Source organism: Anoplopoma fimbria, chromosome 12 (assembly GCF_027596085.1).
Source record: "Anoplopoma fimbria isolate UVic2021 breed Golden Eagle Sablefish chromosome 12, Afim_UVic_2022, whole genome shotgun sequence".
In the NCBI taxonomy this organism is placed as follows: Eukaryota; Metazoa; Chordata; class Actinopteri; order Perciformes; family Anoplopomatidae; genus Anoplopoma; species Anoplopoma fimbria.
This window is the reverse complement of record NC_072460.1, coordinates 10054010-10077146: the sequence shown is the minus strand read 5'-3', so window position 1 is coordinate 10077146 and position 23137 is coordinate 10054010. Positions and strand designations below refer to the sequence as shown.

General features: G+C 41.8%; 1 protein-coding gene across 1 annotated transcript in view; it reads left to right on the top strand.

Moving 5' to 3' along the window:
• Positions 1 to 23137, top strand: part of LOC129099928 (forkhead box protein J3-like) — a 48413-nt gene that overhangs the window by 872 nt on the left and 24404 nt on the right. Inside the window, exons 2-3 of the mRNA XM_054609377.1 lie at positions 7672 to 7795; positions 8067 to 8546. Coding sequence (XP_054465352.1) covers positions 8184 to 8546 — 363 coding nt within the window. The 5' untranslated portion in view covers positions 7672 to 7795; positions 8067 to 8183. The remainder of the gene's footprint in view (positions 1 to 7671; positions 7796 to 8066; positions 8547 to 23137) is intronic.

Sequence of the window (23137 nt, the reverse complement as noted above, 5' to 3'; positions counted from 1 at the left end):
GTAACATGTGCTCCATATTAGATGCAGATTGGGCAAAATGGCTCATCTTTGAGTAAAAAATATCTTAGTATACTTGGTGCAGACAGGAGATACAGCAATTTGCCATAACTGCCCGCAAGTGCCTGTTTTTCCACAGTGCGTGCAGGTCTCTTTTATTGGCCGTTTTCAAATATAAGTGGAGTTTGTTGATGGTGCGGTTGTGCTAACCTACTATGGATTTATTTTCCAAAGGTTGCCTCAAATGGACAGGTATAGTCTGTTTCCATAACGGGGACTATACCCTCGCCTTAGAATGAACGGGGACCATCTTATACTGTAAAGGAGTCATTATCTTTCATCATGCTGCAGTTTGCAAGCCAACACTATACAAAAACACACAGACAAGGCGAGGTGTGTGTGTGTGTGTGTGTGTGTGTGTGTGTGTGTGTGTGTGTGTGTGTGTGTGTGTGTGTGTGTGTGTGTGTTTGTGGCGAACAGACTGAGGAAAACGTTTGAGAGAGTACACTGTTCATGATTTGGATGCGCCTCTAATTCCTATCAAGATGAGAGCTGTCTGAACAGATTTCTCTCATCATTATTTGCTCTGAGATTTACTTGCGCTTGTAAATGGTGTTGATTGAGGGTAATTTGGCTTTTTAATTGCCAAACAGCTGCCACACTCACTGCTGATTGCCATTGTAGACTTTTTCAGTAGATCACTCATAGGCCCCTAAATGCCTCATTAAAACGTTATGCATGAAACGTGAGGAGAAGGAACCCTCATAATGTTTTACTGATTTCTGTTTTATCATTGGAAAGGTCGTCACTATTATCGTCAATGTCAGCAAATGCATTGGTAAGAAGCGGGATTATTAGTGGCTTTTTAAAAATTGAATCAAGGGCTATTTGTGGATACACTACATGCATTTGCATTTCTTTGATAAAGAACAACTCGATATGCCAGCGTAAGGGATGTTAGTTTGTCAGAGACGTGACCATTTATTCCATTCTCTGCAGAAGACAATATCACACACACACACACACACACACACACACACACACACACACACACACACACACACACACACACACACACACACACACACACACACACACACACACACAGTCATTGCACATCTGGATCATCAGTGCAAAGCAGCACTTTGAGGAGTTTTTTCTTAATAATGTCTCAAGCAACTATACTACCTAACTTTGACATATGAAGTTTTGACAATATATTCCCTAAGTTAAAAAACTATTAGCTAAGATTGGAAATCCAACAAAAACATTAACTGCCTCTCTCAATAAGAGTAAAGTGAAAACATTCAAAATATAGAAAAAGTAATCCAGTGTAATAAGAGGCATGTGGAGTTAAGCCACTTAACATAGGCAACAACATTATTACACACACCAAAGGGCCAAAGTACCTGTAGGAAGACAATACAACACATGTTTCCTTCTCCAGTTCTTATCCGAGACACCTGGACCTATATTTATAAAATAACCAACGCCAAAATCTCTACGTGAGTCAAGTGTAAAAAAGGGGCGGCCTGGCATGCCAGGAATGACGCCTTGCAAACTTCAAAGGTGAAATGGAAGCATCTACAAAAATAATAATAGCTTTCAAAATACCTAAAAACAGTACAGTAACATAGTAATTCTAAAACATTATGCATTAAAGATTTACGACCAACAAAGGTACAGTACATTAGCAGCAATGTGAGTTAATTGGCAAATGAAACGTTGGTAAATAAAGATAGCCTAGGCTGCTCAATAAGATGAAATTCACAAATTCTAAACATAATCATTGAATTATAAATACAATTCACATATACAAAATCCAATTAGAAACTAAGAAATTAAGTAGATTTTTATCTCAGTTCCACTGGCTGGTATATGTATCATCATAGCTGTCAAGATATTATGTTGTTCCTGCATATCCATTATGAATTGTAATATATTATTTTTGTTTGACTTCATTAGTAATATGGGCAGCCATTCTTTATTCTCAGTGTCTGCCAAGAATGATATATATGATACATACACACATACATACATACATACATACATACATACATACATACATACATACATACATACATACATACATACATACATACATACAATCCATGCACACCCTTTTTTGGAGTTTATTCTATTTAAAAACTCAGCATGATTTAACGTTAGCTTGCAACATTCAGAAGTTTTTTTTTTTTTACATCTCAATGGCTTTGATGTGCGGAAAATGAAGATGTTTGTCTGTCTTAGCCACAGTGTTGATCCCTCTAAAGAGACTATAGGCTCACCTTTTCATACCGCTGCCATTATACAGAATCTGCGTTTAACCTTGGAAGGAAGATCTGTTTACTTAAGGACCTACTAAGTAAGATTATGCTTTTAGCAAACACTAACACCCACTCTCCTCCGTTGTATGGAATGATGCCTGCGAGCCTCTTCGTGTTCTACTGTTTATCATGAACACTTCCGCCAGAGCGGCGGTTGACAAACTGCCATGCTCTAAGATGGCTTGGCCACAGCTATTAAAAGAGATGAGGAAGAGGTATAATTTGCTTCAGCTCAAAGCCCTCTAATATCCCTCTGTAACTATCAGGCCACAACAACGTTACTAGGTCAACAGGTCATTTTAATTACTTCAGGTCACATCAATAATCAGCTGTTTAAATCATCATTTAGACAAAGTGATTATTTAAATGACCTGATATAAGAAGTAATTACCAGACCACTGCAAGTGAGTGGATGTGAAACCTTTCATCCCCAATCAGCTGTTCGTTAGTTCTTGATCTACCTTTTATATTGTACCATAGCAAACTCTTCTCATGCTTGGAAGGCGAAAAAAAAAAAAATCACAACGCATTAGAGCAGGCTTACTCTCCTTTTAAGTACCTTTAAGTTCTCTGAGTGCTCCCAGTCAGTGTGATTTCTGTCCTGTCCCCAGGAAAGTACACATCATTTGGATTCAAATGCAGCAAATCCTTTTATCTTGTCAAAATCCTCTTTGATTCCGTTCAGAAAGCGTTGCTGTGATTTGAAAGAGAAAGATGTAAAAGATAAGATGGGGGATGATCACTTTTAAAGGGCTGTCATTTGGATTGAATTCAGCAGAGGTGCTTCCAGCAACAAGAGTTCAGTGCAAAGCCTCCATTGTGAACCTGATGTAAAGTGTTGCTGCACTCTCCTGGTAACGTTTTAATGAGTAACAATTGTTAGCCAATTTGCATGTAAAACAATGTAATTATAAAGCATCAAAAGCTGTAATACTTCTAAAAAATGTAAATTACTCTCCATTATAAAGCGCAACAAAACCTAAGCCATGCCTCTGAGCCAGGGCCTCTAGGTTTTGGATGCTCGCTTCCATTATTAATGCTATTCACAAGCCAAACTTTTTAGTTTGGGCTCTTTAATCTATTTTTGCTGTAAATTAATGAATTTTTAAAGAGGACTAGTCCTCGCTGAATAGGGCTTGATGTGAAAATGTAGTTTGAGTCTTGGTGATGCAGTGCTATAGCCTCCTTTACTGTGCAAAGCATGAGTTCACAAACAGCATCCCATCCCTCTCTTGGGACCTTTCGTTGGGGGAGTTTGCCGAAATGCTGCATTCCTATGTTTTATTTATGACAAAATATGCCTTTTTAACTTCCTCTGTTGTCAGAATCTGGAATTGTGATAGCTTTTTCCTCGTCGGCAGTGGTAAGTCTTCAGGGTCGCTAACTTCCTCTACCTCGGCAGATGTTTTCAGGTGTTAACTTCTGTGTGGGCTTAGTGACTTCAATATTTTATTCTAGGCTTCGGGGATTCAGTGGAACCTGCTGATTTTTCTTGCCTTCTTTCAGGCCTGATAAAAATCGGTGTTTATCAGAAGTTTCTGTTTCATTTGAGATGCTGCTTGATTGACATGGTCAAGCGATCAGAAACCATTGATGAAGGTGTTTTGTCACTGATAAATGATGTCCTTTCTCTGAATTAGGCCTACCTATTTTTTCCCAATGTTATTTTTCCTTTAAAGCATTAGTTCGCCTGACCACTCGCTTTAAGGAGTAAGGCCACAAAACCGGATCTGAGTTTGAAACGGTGCATTGCATCAATGCTTCTCTGGGTCTCCTTTGAGAATAAGTAGACAGTATCAAACGATAATTGCTTAACCCAGCTCCATTGAGAGATGAGCGAGCAGCCACCATAAGGGCAGCTGATTTGCCTTGATATCTTATAATTGAACCTTTTCAGGGGTATGTTTTCTGGCGCTGAAGCAGAAAGTAATTAAGATGTTCAATACTGCTTTTTTGGACCTTTTCCTTCTCGCTTTGAATGGCCCACACTCCTAGACATGACAGCGCTCAGTATGCTTACAGACTTTCTTTTGACACATTAGCCTTACCGTTGCCAGGGCAGCCCTTCCCAGAAGCCCCCTCTGCTTTGCACACTCCGGGTGGGTATTTTGTCATTACTTCATTTTCCTCCGAAAATATTTTGATGCCTCTTTCTTTTGGCTTTCTCCCCCCCCTCTCCCACCCATCCCCCATCACTCCATTCAAAGTTCTCTATTAAAATGCAGAACTGTAAAGCCTCTCTCTCAGTCTAAAAGCCTGCAAGCAGCGGGGGACTGTTAGCTGTTAGTGATGCATACAGCTGAGTGAGTGCATCACAGCTACAAAGTCTAATGGGTGAATACATTCAATCACACACAGACCCTCAACTCTTTTAAAGGGACAATGTTCCCGTTCATGAAAGCCCCATCCTTAGTGCAGAGAGTGATGTATTTAAATTCTTTGGAGGAGAAAGATTTCTTGTTCATAAACATCCAAATCCTTGCTCTTCTTTTTTATATTAATGCTCGTAATCTTTTCTGGAAGTGCCAAGTAATAGATCAGAGCTTGCAAATGCCCAAGTTAACTTTTTAAGTGCTTCTCCATTTTGTCGGGTAGGAAATTAAAATCCCAGATGCCACATTTTCTCCTTCTTCTAATGTTAGCCAAATGTTTCTGAAATTGTATGTTCCCCCATGCACATTCATACTACAAGCTTTCAAACTATTTAATCAAACACTCCTACTTCTGTGTGATCAGCTGCCAGGATATCCCCTCCTCACTACCTTTATTTGCTCTACAGCTCTTTGAAATCTGCCTGGTTGGTAAAGTTTTTGATGTGTCCAGATCGATGATACAGAGTTGTATCTTGTGCGGATTTGTCCATTACTGTGCAGCAATTGTGTCATTTGGGTTTCTCTATGAGCCCCATTATCATTGTATTACAATTAGTTCTCTCTTGCCCTGTAGCAAGGATAAACTACGTTCAGCACTTTACTTTAAATTCATCTGTGCAGTTCTATTCCTAAACATGCATTTAATCACATATTTACGAATGAAAACAGAAACATTTTATTATATATGATAACATAATATCATAATAATAATAATAATAATAATAATAATATAGGCACTTGATAAGGATCTGAATTTGAGGATGATGTGGTCATCTCTGGCTACATTAGTGAAGTACGTGCAGTATACTGATAGACTGTATGGATGTTCCCAGTCCAAACATTTGTCCCTGAAATGCAACATTTTACCTAGAGGAACATCAACAAAGACCCAAACAGATGTATGGGTTACTTTCTTCTCTCTCACATATGGCTGTTGTCGTACACTCAGATAATCATGAACAATTACATGAGATGAGAGTTTAGCACTCAGCATCTATGCATACAAGACAATGCATTTCATAATAGCCCTAAGAAAGAAGAGATATACAGTGAGCTGTCTTCTCTGCAGTGATCATTTTTACTCCCCTGGTACCATGTGGGCCTCCGAGGCTGATGTGAAATCAGCATATATCAGACACAAAAGGCACAGTGCCGAGGTTAGCCCAGTCACTGTGGGACCAGTTGACTGAGTCGACTGGGTAATTGGTTGCGTCTACCCACCCAGCAGGAGCCCCTTCTCCCCAGAAGCGAAGTCATGCCCCTCCTCTTCTCCCTCTCCGCTCTCTTCTATTACTCATCATCCCAAAACGCCTCACCGGGCTAGCGGTGCAGAGCTACACCGTGCCGCCATGCAGCCAGCCCACGCTCCCAAACTTCTCGACAACAACAGCCGCGGCAGCACAGCAGGTCAGGGCTTGTGGCAGGCGGATTTGCAGCTTGAGCCTCCTTTTAATGAGGGGAAAATAAGTACTTGTTGTTATGTGTCTTGTGTGTCACCACCCCCAATCCCCACCTACCCGCCACCACTACAACTAGCAATGCTACCTTCCCTTCAGCGAGAAAAAAAAAAAAGGTGCACTAATTAAGATGGCTTCCTGGGATTTGGAAGAGGGGGGTTGGCTATGGCTTCTCCCGCTGTAGCAGGGCCTTGAGGAGGAGATGGGGGTGGTGTTGTGCAAAGGGCATATCTCTTTTCTCCGTTCATCTTCTCTTCCCGTAGTCACACTGCCTAGCTTGTTTGGCTTGATGAGTCTGCGTGCTAGACATTTATTTTTTCTGCTTGTAATTAAGCAAGGTTTTTTGCAGGAGCTGAGCACTTCCCTTCCTCGTCTTCATCCTTGTGTACTTGGCTCTTCAGAGGGATTGGTGGAAAGAGAGACAGTGAGTTGTGTTGCTGGTAGGCAGGCTCCTTGAAGTTCTCCCACCTTGATTATATACAGTGAGCATGAATGGAAGAGGCGTGGGCCAATAGGCTCTTTGTTGTTCAAGGACATGCGAAGGTTACTGCATGGGATGGTAGATGCAGGTTTAGATGTCGATTTTTGTATCCTTAGGAGGCTGAATCCATCCAGCCATTGTTAAGTATTCACTGGCATTGGCCCACTCTATACTCATCTCTTTCTCAGGTTTACCTGCATTTTTCTCAGAATGCAGGATGTTTATCTTGCAAAAGTACCAAGAACTTAAGGAGGCAATTTTCCTTGTAGAATCAGAGTGTGGTCTGAACGCAACATCTTCGCTCCAGTGATGAGTAACAGTTACATGACATTCTCAGTCCAGTAGTGACAAATCTACGAATGTTCTGTGACTGACTGGAGCACAGAACAATTGGTGAGTAATTTCACTCTAGTGTACCAAATGATCGTCTTTGGTTTTTTTTTCCTGAACCATGCTAAAAGTATTTCCAAAAGCCCCCACCACCAGAAGAAAAACGTTCTCTACTTACACGGGACACATTTTTAAGTTCAGCGCTGCTCTAAAAATAGCTACCAAATTAAAATGTTGGGGCTTTTCATTTCTTTCATCGTTTGTGTCTGTCTGAACAGGATCTGAGACGCTGGGGGAGTAGTGGGGGGTTGACAGGAGAGTGAGGCACGTCGAGAGTCGGAGAACGGGAACACGGTGCGGGGGGACTACACAGTAAGGGAAAGGGGACGAGCCTTTCGGCTCCTCTAGAGGGTTGGAATTCCTCCCGAGCGGTCGTCGTCTCCCCCCCCATTTGGCAGGCACTTGTGAAAACAATTCCCCAGCTTTTAGTCACTCTGCAGATCCAATTGCCATTTCCACTTTGGAGGGAACGCGAGCGAGAGGCAATCCAGATAGACAGAACACAGAGAGAGAAAGAGAGAAGAGTTTTAATCGGACTGGACAGATGCCGAGGCCTGTTGAGCGGTTCAGCGATATTAATATCTTATGAAGGCTGTCTGGCAGTGCAAGCTCACCGTCTTGTGTGGTTCTGTGTTTGTTCGTTGCAGCAGCGGCCATTGCAGCGGCTAAATGAAGAACTTGTGAGGATGCACGAGGGAAGGACTCTACCTTTCACTTCGGTGACTTCCCCAGATGCTTTGGCCCAAAGAAAGATGGAAAGGAATGGGAAGAGTAAGACCCTTAACTCATACCTAGCCTCCCATACTGCTATGCTTTTCACTGCGTAATTAATGGAATACAACTGTTTTTTTCTCTTATCCATAGAGCACATTGCAGATCATATAAGTGATGAACAATGGCAAAATATTTAGTTTTCCATTATACAAAGCAGCACTGTATGCAGAAAATAATGTGCAAGTTAACATCTGCATGTCACTGCCAAGTGTGCTTTCTGCTCCAGCTAGATGAATAGTCGTAGTAAACAAACCTCCTGCTCTTCCAGACTTGAGCCAAGGCTGCTGCACAGCACCCATCGAGTGAGCCAGCAGGAGATCCTCCATTCGCCAAGTCGCTGAACCTCTCACCCTTCCCTTTTTGACCCCTTCGAACTACAAGAGCCATGACCTCTGAGCTGGAGAGTAGCCTGACCTCAATGGACTGGCTCCCCCAGCTTAGCATGAGGGCAGCCATACAGAAGTCCGACGCGGGACACCACCACAGTCACCACCATGGACACCACCATCACGGCCTCCACCATCACGGGCACGGGCCCGGCAAGAAAGTCGTCCACCTGGACCCGGGAACAACGCTGGACCAGGAGGAAGCTGCGCAGCACCGAGACGGTAAACCGCCCTACAGCTACGCCAGCCTGATCACCTTTGCAATCAACGGCTCACCGCGCAAACGGATGACCCTCAGTGAGATCTACCAGTGGATCTGTGACAACTTCCCCTACTACCGAGAGGCGGGCAGCGGCTGGAAGGTAAGACCAGACAAGAGAGAAACACTTTGCAATATGTTGGCAAGCTTTGTAGGGTCAAGATTCTAGAGCTGGTCTCAGGTCTGTGTGTCGACATGTCTAATACCCTGTTAGATCCGGTTGGAGCAGAGTGCACTCCAGCTCTGACCTCGTGGTAACATAATCACAATCACTGTGGGAGAAAATATTGGAGGAAGGCAGTAGCTTTTATGCTTTTAAATGATAAATACTTTTTTGAATTTGATTTACAATTACTAAACTAGTCTTTGAAGCCTTTAAATTACTTTTATTTGTAATTCGTTTCTAAGAAATGAATGCTTAGGTCATTATTATTATATTGCTGCTGTTTATTTTTATTTTTTTACTCTTTCATAGCGTATACTTTGCTGGGGAGTGTGGTCTCTTTTGAAATTGTTATTTTATCGATGTTGTTTTTGGATAGCTTTTGTTTGTGTCGTGTTGCGTCCATTATGCCAGTTATACTTCCATAATAATACTACTGCAACTTAGTAATTCTGAATTAGAAACCTTTCGTTTTTGACGAAGCAGACGAAGCAGGTGACAACGATTATTTGTTTATATGTGCTCATCTTATTTCCATGTCATAGCTACTCAAAGTGCTTCTACCTTCCCATTCAACAAAAGCTGATTACAGGTCTTAATTTCAAGTTGAGTTATTTAAAACTTCCAAATGTTGAAACGTAACCCGGACTCAGATTCAACAAGCAGATTCTGATACTGGACTGATCAAATGCTATCAAAGCAAAACCCTTATTGCTGCTGCTCAAACTGCACACATCTGATCCAGTGGTCGACTGGAAGAGAGCACAGAAACCTTTTAGTGAACCAGCAATGATTGACAGATGCGTTTCGTCTCATTCAGACGACATTATTAAATCCTTATGTAAATGCGGCTATGCAAATCCTGGCTACTATGAACGGAAAGGTGGCCGTGTTATTGGAGAGAAATGAACAGATCCCTACGGTTGTGTCTTGGGGATTCTCTACCTTATTAGTGAAGAAGGGGAAGGATAGAGTCCTTCCACTGACACATCGTAAAGGCTGTCTGCAAACTATCAACCAATTCATCTCTCCGAGAACGACGACATCTTTCTTCTTCTCTCATTATTTCTCTCTCTCTTTCACTTTCCATCTTCATCTCCCATGCACTTGCACTCCACCAGCCTCCACCCTCTCTCCTCCTCCTCTCTTAGTCACTCACTCCTCTCCTCTCACAAACCTGTATTTGTTCGCCCGTCTATAATCTTCAACCAACCATTCCCTGAGCAGATATGCATGCCAGAAACGGAGACAAAAAGGTTATGATACAAGCCAGGTTGTGTTGGCAGAGCTTCTTAACTGCATGTAGGATTCAGTCAATTCGATTTCTGTTCGGAGAGAGAGGATGTGGGTTATTAAGACCATTCAGGGTTTCTCTCTCTGCAGCTCATGGCTGCCTTCTCCTGCTGGTTGTACCTGGGGCCAGGATGTTTTAGGATCCCATAATTACACCTTTGGATTCATTGATTAGTGTGTATGTGTGACTGCATTCAATTACCACCATTAAAGCACTGTACTGATGGTGTTGTGGCTATATATTCACATGTTCTGCATTTATCCACAATATCAGTGCAGAGAATTTGTTGCGAGATATATAACCCAAGGTTGTGTCGCTTTCCTGTTAGGCCAGGTCCATTTAAACAATACACAATAATATTCAGTATTTTATAGATTTTTTTATTTATTTTTTAAAGCACAACCCTCACTCAGTTTGTCCGTTCTGTTTTTTGCATCTGTTGTTACCAGTGAAACCTATACACTCTTACACAGATCTGTGGTGGAAAAAAAATAATTCACAACCACTGACTTATGCATGAACTGATATGTAAGAAGTCTGTAAAGTAAGAAATTTAGCAGCACTTCAAGGTGAAGCAAAAGTCCCATTCCATGTTAGGAAAAGCTGTAAACTTTTTGCTTCCTGGATGACCTGACTCAAAACAGTTGGGCTTGTTTCATACCAGCCACGGCCATCACAGGGAAAGTTACATAAGTCCGGTTCATTCCAGTTCAGGTGATTGCTGTCAGCTGTACACAGTGGGACACAGACACAGAGATTGTCTGGCTGCCACGTTCGGCAGACATGGTCGGCTCAAACGTTGCAAGTACACACTTGGAAAATTCGTGTTTTCTGAATGTACCAACTCAAGGCGAACACTTTTAGCTTTAGAAGGAAAAAAAATCTCATACGTGGTCCGTTGTGTTATCTCCTTCCCCCTCTACCAAACATGTGTGCAGACACACACACACACACACACACACACACACACACACACACACACACACACACACACACACACACACACACACACACACACACACACACACACACACACACACACACCCACAGAGAGACTCCCACTCAGGTAGGCAGTGTACGTGTGCAGTCTGCAGATTACACACAAGGAGCACAGCAGGAGAGGAGATGAGGGTGGGGGGAGTTGGAGAAGAGAGAGGAGACTGTCAGAGAGCAGAGGAGAGTTTTACTACCCAGCACACGCACTCCGTCTGCTCTGTATGATAATGTGAGAGGAGCGCAGGAACGACAGAGTTGAAACCAGGACACACACACACACACACACACACACACACACACACACGGCTTCCATCCTTAGAAATCACACGATTTACGTACACTGGTTGAACACCACAGTCTTTACTGCATGTGTTGCATCTACACATACACACACACACACACACACACACACACACACACACACACACACACACACACACACACACACACACACACACACACACACACACACACTTTCAAATGCTTTCCAAGGTCGTGAGATTTTTGTGTCTAAGCTGGAAATGAATATAGGGAGCTCTTTTCATCCAAGGAGTAATGATGAGCACCTTCCTCCAGAGCTGTCGAGGAGATTTAGAATCTGTAACAAAAAAAAACATGAAATTAGATAGCACACAAATGCGTTTGCCATTTGTTTATGGAGCTGGTTGACGCTCCCAAAAGCATCTCTGTTTTTAAAGCGAACGAATGGAGATACAGTATACTGGAGCAGGATGCAAACAGCGTTGCATCAGGCTGGTCGTGGAGTGGCTGTGGTATGATCACACTTGTTCTGTCAGGATTGAAGATGCTAAAAAAAACACAAAACGCCGTGGAGGAAGAAAAATGGAACTGATGTAGATGGGGGCTCTGAGTCAGAGTGCATCATTCCCGCATTATGTTTTATCACTGGAACAGCATCATCTCCCTCATGTTATCTTCACCAACCTTTCCCAATCTCTGTCTGGTCCTACACTGTGCACCGCTCTACTTTCCCATGCTCTCTGCAGCCCTCACGCAGCCCTCTCACACCCACGTGTCCCTCCACTTTAGGTTCCACTTTTACCACAATAGTGATGCAGTGGGAGACCAAAGCCAGGCAGGGGTTACTTATTTTTTGCTTTTGTCTTTGTCTCTTTTTCATCAGTTTGTCTGAATTGAAATTTGTTTTTGGTGTTTTGAGAATGTCATTTTTTTTTTAATCACATTACATTACATTACATTACAGTCATTTAGCAGACGCTTTTATCCAAAGCGACTTACAATCAGTAGTATATTACATATCATTCACCCATTCACACACTGATGACAGGCTACCATGCAAGGTGCCACCATCAGACTCTAACTAACATTCATGCAACATCCAGTCCACACCGATGGCAAGCCTTCGGGAGCAACTTGGGGTTAAGTGTCTTGCCCAAGGACACATCGACTGCCGAAGCCGGGTATCGAACCACCGACCCTCTGATTGGAGAACTACCTTGCTCTCCACTACGCCACATCCGCCCATGTGCAATCACAAGTGCAATCACTAACTCTTAAAAACTGACCTTCACCACCTGCCCTACAGTATTTTGTGTTTTATGTTTTTGTAATTAGCTTTCCTTTAGTGCTGTTATTTTTCACTATTTGTTTGACATTTTAAAGACTAAATGATGAATTGATTAAATGAAAAACTATGTAAGATTAATCCCTATTCAATGCTGCTCTATTTTATTCTATTCAAGGTGAATATAATGATGGGAAATGTTGGTCATTCAAAGCTCACCTCACAGTTATATTATCATTGAAATGCGAAGGCCTTCCCATTATTTACCGCTCGAGAAACACGGTCTAGACTTGTACCTTCACCGAATGGCGTGTTGCAGTCGGTGCTGCTTCCTGGCGACCCCCATCACCTCAGGCTAGCTCCCATGCAGCCAGGCTAATTGCCTGCGAATTAGCAAGGCCTAATGTGACGTTGTAAAGGGCAGTGCTACCGCTGTGGCCTTTGGCCTTTGGCTGAACACCACATGTCACAGACAATCAGTTGATATGAATCAGCACCGGGCCATTATTCTGCCTCCCATCCTCTCCTGCTTGCTCTGTGGGAGATCTGCGACTGTGCTCAGTGGAGATCGGCGCACAGTGTCATGTGTACTTACGTATGTGGAGAAAGGCTGTTGTCATTGGCTGCTGGGAGTCATTATATGTAGCTGCACCGGGGCTCCTGAGCTCGTGTCTTAAGAGCGCAACGGAAATTTCACCACAGCGCTTGTTGTGATTCCGCTTTGGGATAATCTGTGGAAAACACAGTGTGCATAGTGTGTGTCTCTACATCTACAGAAAATGATGCATGAGGAGCATGCCACGACTGTCGGTTTGTTTTCCTGAGGCTCTGTGTTGACCCCTTCGCCACTGGGTAACGCCTACAGAACTGTGTGTGTCTCAAGGTCAATGTCCCCTCCCTGACACTGCTATACATTTTAATTTACAATATCGATTCCATGTCCTTCAAATACTATTTTGACTTTGAAATGATGTTTAGTTAAACTCAGAGCTCATATCTGATAGCAATTTCTTTGGTTTCAGTGATTAAAAACAGCAAAAATTGCCGGAATACAACTTTACCGTAGCTTTTCATTACATTTCTGAAGTGTGTTTAAAAACAACTATGATAAAAGGAAAATTCAAACCTAAATACACATATGTTTATAAATATATATATATATATATATATATATATATATATATATATATACACACACACACACACACACACACACACACACACACACACACACACACACACACACACACACTCTCTCTCTCTCACACACACACACACACACACACAAACACATAATTCAACCTGTATGTGTAAGACTGCTTGTGCTGTTAATTACATACTAATCACTTATAGCCGTCTCAGTATTAAATTCTTAATTAAAAACAAGGAATTTCTCTTGCGATCTCCTCGAGCATTTGGCACCCATCCAGCTCCGCGTTTCACTCTCTAACCAGCCAAGCCTGTAGCACTCTCCATATGGCTAATAATAGGCTTAAGGCTGGTTTCCGTAGCACTCTGGAATGCAACAATTATACCACAGAATGAGCTTATTCTCTAGTCACTGGGTTTGTACCCCGCAAAGAGAGACGTGGGCCCATCTCTATTGTCAGATCCTAAATGACATCACAGTGTTTATAGAACAAAAGAGGGAAACTGTAGAAACTGTAGATGTTTGACAAAGTATTTTGATCTAACCAAGTCTGAACCAAAGCTGATCTTTGTCAGTGATGGTTAGTTGTGAACAATCTATTCTATTTTATCGTTTTTCAATTGAAAGACAATGGAAGTATGGAATAAATCCAAAAGCTATCTTAAATAGTACAAGAGTACTCTTTTCATAGTACAAATGTAAGTTTTATAAAGTAACAAAATCAATTTATCCTCTGTTTTGCTATTTCGCTTGTTTGTGCTCAGCGTCACTGCAGTCAAACATGAACAGTAATAATGTGAGTAAACTTTTACATGAAAACATCTAGTTATTTTGAAATCTTTCTCTATGCATGTAAAAACGACACGCCTCCACCCTAGCACTCTCAGGTCATTTTGGTAGAGATCACTGTCCACACTGAAACAAGTCAAAAATGTTTAGAATTCCTCTTCTTTATCCTCTTTGGGTTGCCAAACAACAAAAGGTGTGCGTCACAGCCGACAACGGCTAATGAGAGTGACAGAGACAGTTTTGATACTTTGCAATAATTAAACCTCTAAGCTCACAATTTGTTCATATTTTTTGATTCAGTAGTCAGACATCTAAGCTAACATAAAAGAGATAGGAACGATAAGTGTTCAACCAACCTGAACAGCATAGAGAACTGGAAAAGCAGGCTGTCAAACATTGGTAGAGCAGCAGAGTACAAGCAGGACACTCCTTCTCGTTCTCCTTCCACTCCTTCCTCCTTCCCTGCTCACTCGCCTCCGCTCCCAGAAAGCCGCTGACAGAAGCTGTCACTTCCCTGCATCGCTCTGCTTGACACAACCAGCAACAGGAAGTGTGCCACTGTGGCCTCTTGCTGCTCCGCAACCTAGTTTGGTCTCTGTGTTGTTTTTAAAACACTGTATTAAAATAGCAGCTGAAAGCATTTTGTCTTTCCAAATCAGTTGTGAGATGAGAAAGCCTACTGATGTGACACAAGGAGGATGGTAGCTAGTAGAGTCTGTCTAATGTTTGGCAGTTTAGGACAGGGGTTACCACCGTGGAGGTCGGGACACCCCAAAGGGTCGCAAGATGGGTACTTTTCTTTAATCTTTTCTTTTTATTGTGAAATACTGGATAGGTTTGCCACCTCAGGCCCCTGAGAACTATTCAAAAGAATCATTCCCAGAACAACACTGAGTTAAACTGCTTATGACCTTTTTTTTTTTATAGTGGTTGGAACAGTCCTTCTGAGCTGAGCCTGGAACAACTGCGACCACTAAGGTCTTGCTGGAGTATTTATCCTCTGGCAAGATAAAAGAAGGCAGGACCAGTGTGAGGATACATTGAAAATGCATTTGTTAAAGGCTTGGCGCAGCTCTTTGCAATAATTAAAGCAGGCCTTCCAAGGCATGTTGAAATGCATCGCTAGACTTATGTAACCTGCTCCGCAATGATTTAGCTAAATAAACACATGTTTTACTGTAGCGGGATGAATAGAGGATGTCTGGTTGGAATGATATACTGAATTTTAGTACCGATACCAGTATTGCAAATGCCTCTGATGCAACTTGAAATGCTAGACATGTATCAGCGAGTATGCGAGACTGCGAACCAATACGATATAATGTTATAATATGATTTATTAGCTCTGTTACGCTACACAGGAACAACATCAACAACACATGTCAGTCGCTACCCGATCCGTAAATCCTGCCCGATACCTCACATGTGCAAACTAGTCCTACACACCTGTGGTTAAACACACTCGTAATCCTTGTTTCTTCACTGGCATTGCAACATTGTGAACAAACAGAGCTAACCGCTAATATACAGAGGCTGCAATGAGTTACAATATGAGACGTTCAAGTTCTATTCAGTAAAAAATAGTGTTGGCCAATGATAAACTATAAAATCATTTTCAAATGTTATCTTGTAGAATTTCATTTTTTGATGAAAACTTGATGTTTTCACAGATATATAAAATCGATGTTATCGCTGTGGTATCAGAACGATACTCTGTCTGCAAGTTCAGGTATTGGTGTCGTGAAGAAAAAAATGGAAACGGAAAATCTCTAAATTTTAGTATGTTATTGTTTTGGAGCTTCATGCTAGATCTCCAGAGACAACAGCAATCCTTCTTCCACCTTGTCTGAGATGTCTTTGTGCCAGTCACACATACACACACACTTATGTACACACACACACACACACACACACAGACTTATGTACATACACACACACACACACACACACACACACACACACAGACTTATGTACATACACACACACACACACACCTATGTACACACTCACTCATGCCCTTTCTCTCCTCTTTCCATCCCACACAAACATATCCATAAGCAGATACAGGTACACTATTGCAGTACAACATGCGTATACACACTCATATTCACACTGATAAACAGGTGTGACAGGCGCATGCACAGATACACACCTGCCTACACACACACACACTTGTGCTCAGGTGGATGTGCAAGCAAAAACTGAACAAATCCTGTAAATACTCACAGCTGCACGCACACCCAGATGCAAGCACATGCAGCAGTGTACAAACACACACACACACACACCTCATCTTATAGACGACTTGTGTGAAGTACTTCAGTGAGGGAGTGAAGAGGGCGGGGAAGGGTCCATCAAATGGAATGAATATGTATGAGATGGAGTTTGAAGTAGTGACTTGTATCCAACCCTTCATTCCCACGGAGTGTCTGTCACTCCGTCACCATCAGGATATAATAAGGCATCTGAATGATGCTCAGAACCCAGGAGACTTTCACATCTAAGACACCTGTCCGCATGTGCTCGTACCCCCACGTTCCCTCTTCCAGCCGACTCCAGCGATTCTTCTTTGTGCCTCTTGCACCCCCCTCCTCCCACCTCCCAGCTCCTTCTCCTCTGCCTTACCTTCAAACTTTTACCACATTTTACCCTCTCTTTATGCACTGTATGAGTTCAGCTGAAAGTTAATAAAATCTCAATCCTCTCTCTTCTCTGAAAATATCCCCTCTTGCTATATTGTCCTTTCTTTTCTCTCTTTTTCTCCGCTTCTCAATCTCTTGTTCTGTGGGCTTAAAAGGATTTTATATATATATATATATATATATATACATATATATGACTCCACAATAAATCCATCTTGAAGGGCATGAGAAGCTCCTGAATACTGCTGTGTGGGTGTTTATTTGTATGTGCTCGTCAAACTCCATAGGCCTTCCACAGGTTAATATATCATGGTCAGCAAACGTTGTGCCCTTTGACCTCAGTATCCCTGCAGATGCACAGTTAAGGGATTCACACAAACACATACAGGCTCCTTTCTTACCTTGTAAATAACCGACTTCCAGCCTTTCTGTCACAGCTTGCCATGTCAAATTTGTGAATTCATTTTTTAAACAAAAATTTAAAGATATACTTTGTTCCAGCCTCTGAGGTTGGCAATCCCCAAAACCACAACGGACTATTTGTTTGAATAATTTCTTCCTTTGTTGCATTTGTCTTCAGCTTTAAAATCTAACATTATCATTTAAGTGCGATCTTGAGCCTTATACAATTTATTTTTACATTTTCAACAATCCTGAGTTTGATACCTCTGTTATTGGATTTTACTTTTCTGTATTTGTGTTTAAAGGCCTGTAAATTCTTAAATTATACAAAAGCCATACTGGAATAATGGCTGGGTCTGAAAGGAGAGAGAAACGTATCAATGTCTGTATCCAAAGGCTTGCAAGGCTAATTTAGTGTAATTTCATTTCATATAGCAGTTATTCCATTAGTACAATTACACAGTCATGTTGACTAAATGCTATCCATCTGTTTTTGTATGTGCATTTTCAATTTAAAAAACCCGAAAAAAAAAACCGAAAAAAGTTGAAAAACAGTTGTCTGAGATGGAAAAGTTGGTTCATCGATTAAAAACAAAAAGCAGCTTAGCAAATTGTGTTAAATTTGCTCTAATTTTGGATGGAAACTTGACCGCTGAGTAATTCATTTTAACGTGACCTGTTTATCGCACTTCACGATGTTAACTTACACACCAAAGCATTTCTAATGTTTTGGTTTTTTTGAGGGCTTTTACGCTTTTGTTTATCACAGAAATGTTTTTTTGGAGTCCTAGTGTTTGGGAGTCACTCCTTAAGTTTTTATGCTCACAGACTTGTACCTTTGAATGTTTTATCAAAGAACCAGATATCTCTCTAACGCAGCTGCTCACCTGATGAATCAACCAGGACAGTTGGATTGCTCTAATTATGAGTCACCTCAGAAATGTCTCAGCAGAAAAATTAATTCAACTCATTTTGTTTTGTATGGCTCAAAATCCCAAATCCCAAATTTTCTTCAGAGGGCTTTACTATCTTTACAGCATACCTTGCATCCGAGTAGGAAAAACTCCCCAGAAAAGGCATCATCACTGTTTTGTTGAAATGGGAGTGTTAAAGTGTTGTCTCCTTACTTGTGAAACTTTTCCAGAAGGTTTAGAGGAAATGCCATCTCGTGTTGCCCCTTTGTATTTAACTCAGCTACCATGACCCAAATCTTCCAAACCTACCCGCTTATATAACTTCAGCTTTCTCCGTGTGACCTGTTTCCTTGGCGTATGCACACACACACACACACACACACACACACACACACACACACACACACACACACACACACACACACACACACACACACACACACACACACACACACACACACACACACACACACATTCAGCAAGCTTCCTGCCTATGGCCAGAACATCCTTCTGGCTCCTTTAACTTGCACCCTATCTCATCTCTGCACACACACACACACACATATTTTTACCTCTTCGACCATTTCTGTCAAGCTTCAAACGTGGCGGTCTTTCTTTGATCACGCTTCTGACTGATCCACAAAAACATAAACACACAAACACACACACACACACAGTCTTACACTCCGTTCTTCTGTCTCTCCTCTCCACCCCGAAAGCAAGTTTCCAAAACCTGACTTTTTGTCACACATCACATTATATCACATTGCATTTTGTCAAAAAGTCATCCATGCTTATCAAGCCTGCCTTATATAACTAACCTCTTCAACACCAGGATGCTGCGCCCTACGTTAAGCAGCAGCAGCCACATACACTCATGAGCAGCATCTACTGTTGATACCACACATGCATGCAGAAAAGCCTTGTATCTAATAAGAACTGTGAAAAAACAGTAGTTTGACCTTATTTTTCTCCAACACAGCTCTTAATTTCCTGTCTCTAAAAATTTGCGGTGATGAAACTTTAATTAGATAATTATTAAAGGGTCATTAGTTCATTTTCATTATTCATTTTGACTGCAGAATTATGTTTTACAATATAATTATTTCACAACATTAGGATTCTTTTGAAATGCATGTATTACCCAAGACAATATGCATTTTAATATATAAGTTTTTCTTATAATACACATGCTTCTACAATTATTCATACATTATTGGAATCAAAGATGATATCCAATGGAAATATTGTCGTCTTGTTCGTCATATTGTACACTTTTCCCAAAATTCAGTGTGGCATATGTCTCAAGAAACTGTTGGAGAATTTAGAAATTGTAGATTAGTGTAGGTTCTTTAGGTTTGAACAAGCTATGCACAGCAAGAGTGGGAAATCAAAAGTGTTTATACTTGTTGTGAACTGGAACGCTCAAGGCAGAGTGAAAAGCATAGAGAGGAGGGAGTCGGGATAGTGTTTGAATATGGCGGTGACCGTGCACATCTTTAGACAGTCGCTTCTAGAAGACATCCAAAGTCTGGCACTTGACTGTACTCATGAAAAGTGACGTATAGTTGTGTTAAGAATAAACAAATAGAGAGAGGTTTAAACCCTGGCTCCTTTCTCACTTCCACACAGCTGGTGAATCCTGACATGAAGTGTGTGTGTGTGTGTGTGTGTGTGTGTGTGTGTGTGTGTGTGTGTGTGTGTGTGTGTGTGTGTGTGTGTGTGTGTGTGTGTGTGTGTGTGTGTGTGTGTGTGTGTGTGTTAAGCTTAAGGCTTTGTATACAAAGATTGGTTGTGCATAAAAAAAAACAGGAACACATTGCTGATTTTGTCATGAGTTCGGCTTTACTGCTAAATACTGCTATATAGAAGGCAACAATGATTTAATCCATTTAGAGATATATTCCTGCAGTGGAAAAATCAAGTGTTTATAAAAAGAGACTTATAGAGTTGGACCGGTTGACGAATGTCCTTCTTACATTTCAGACATGATGCCTGCGACTGTGTGATCCATCAGCTACTGGGCAGGAATGGCGTGGCCTCATCCCGGCCCAATAAACTCATTAATCAGGCAGGGTGAGGACTGGGAGGAAGGAGGACTCAGCAGTGAATCTCATTATCTTACCTCACAGCACTGCTAATCAGTACATTTATTGATGATGTCTATTCCCATTCAGTGAGGGCATATTACTGTTAACATGCAGGAAAAGAAGGCATTGTATCCAGTATGTGCACACAAGCAGGCTCAGACTGATGCTCTCCAGGAGGAAGGGCTCCCTTCTCGCTACACAATCATACACACAAAGGCACACACACACACACACACACACACACACACACACACACACACACACACACACACACACACACACACACACACACACACACACACACACACAGTTTCCTTCACGAACATGTTCGCCCTTGAAGCTATGTGAGTGGTGAAATTGTGGTAGGTTAGTTTTTTTTCCCTTTATGTTCCGTTTTTTGTGTCATTGACTTGTGTATGGACGTCATGCTACAAAGGTTTCTTGCAGAACATTATAAAAAAGGAAATGGTCATAATGTTTATATTAGAAATAATCTTACAGTAAATTGAAGTTATATATTATATCCAAATCGAATTGAACGGATACAATTCTAGGTGTTTTGTAATATACAAAGTCTGGGTTATATTGACAAAAAGAAATTTCACGATCATTTTGACAAAAAAGCTCAACTGAGCCCAACATGTATTGATGTAATGTTGAAAGTATTTTGTTGGTGACAATTGGAGCTTTAAGGAGATAATTGACAGGAACATTTTGAGATTAGAGCAGCTGGTCTACAAGGCTTCAGATAAAATTTTTGTCACCGTCCCAAACATCATTTCAACCGCTCTGAGTAAACCATCAAAAAATCGAAATGTTTATCTTTTACTTAAACTGTGTAATTAACGCGCTGTTCCGAACTGCAACTTCTCAACAGTGGTCCGTTACACCACTAGTATTCTGGCATTTCAATGGGTTTGTGTTAAATGGCTATATTTGTGGATTACCCAATTTACAGGACACGCTGTTGAGAAAAAACAACTCCCGAAAGCATCCTAGTAATGAAAAATATATAAAAAATTATCTATTTTCTATAAGGGGATTGAAAATATTTCCATGCAGTGTGGAAAATGTTCACCAAACTTAATGACATGAACAAATGCCAACAAAGGCCAATATGAGAATTTAAAGGGGAAATTGCGGGTGCAAAGTACGAAATACACAGGGTTGTGCATTGCAGGTAATGCACAGGTGTGCAAAAACTGCTCGGGTAATAAAAATGAGTGTAAATAGAGGTTTGCAAGTAAGACGGGCTGGCTGTTGAAGGGACGATTGGACTCGATGTTAATGATCCAACGCCTCCTCCCAAAGGAAAGTTTCTGGAACAGATGGTTGCCTTTTGTGTGCCGAGCCGCTGGCAGTCCTTCTTGCCATTTTCACCTACCGACTGTCAAACGTTTCCTTGATGGACGGCCGCATACAGCCAGTGACCCGCTAAGTAGAGCAGCCAGTAAAAAAGCTCAAGAGGCAGAGGTGGACCAGGCCGTTCTGGTATGCTAGAGACGGAGAGAGAGAGAGAGAGAGAGAGAGAGAGAGAGAGGGTTGGTTATTGTAGGAGAAACAAAGCCGGTATAGAGCAGTGAGCGCTCAGGAGAAAGAGCAGAGAAATACCTCCCATCCCTCTGTCTTCTCCCCTCCTCCTCTTCCTCCTCCTCCTCCTCCTCCCCTCCTCCTCCTCCCCAGTGGTATTAATTAGCAGCAGCAGATGAGAGGAGAGCGGGAGCCTGAAGGGAGAACAGGTTCATGTCAGGTTAGCCTGCGCTGCTGTGAGCCCTCTCTCTCCCTCTCTCCCCCTCTCTCTCACTCTCTCTCTCTCTCTCTCTCTCTCTCTCTCTTCCTTTACTTCTTTTCACATGTACACAACACACACAAACAATAGGAAGTGTTACAGATTGTGGAAATGTCGAGTTCCCTTCATTAGGGCCAGAACTATGAATTTGTTATTGTACAACAGAGTGTTGCAGTTCTGCTTGAGCTTCCATGAAGCCCAATATAGCACCCTGTTTTAGCTTGAACACGACCCCTTCACATATCCGAAACTGCATTCAACCCCAGAGCACTCCATCCTGGGACCTCTGACACTCACCCCCCTCCTCCTCACAGCTCTGACAAATTGTTGCCCCAGACTCCTTCTGTGCTGCCGCCTGTCTACATTGAATGTGCTTCAACCACCTTTTACAGTGGCCAGTTTTGGGTGTGTCCGACGGAACAGATGCGCTGTAGTTTGGATCAGAACGTCTGTCTACATCCGCAGCTTAAAGGCTCGCATTTCACTCGGCACAACAGTGGAAAGAGGAAGACTGCTTTACTGTCACTAAAGGCCAAGAAAGAGGCCCAGAGCCAGAATAAGCCGTAGCTAACGTCAGATACAGCAGAGGCTATGGAGAGTGGCGGGATAATGTGTGTAATGTGTGCTGATTTGCAATCATTTGGTGAAGAAGACATTTTATTTTTACCTTTCCTTTTTAATTATCTTGTGACCCCTCAGATAATACCACGGGTATTTATCGATACCACTGGTAAAGGGACAGAATATCCAGTCCCTCTCTCTGGAAAAAAGGCAAATAAGTGCTGTTGGAATGAACATAGACTGGGACCAGAATCAGTTGACCTAAAATGTATTTTACTTGTTAGAAACATTTTATTTGTTGTTAAGTGTTAAGTTACTCCAACAAATGTTTTATTATCCTAATCCTTCTTCTCTCTTG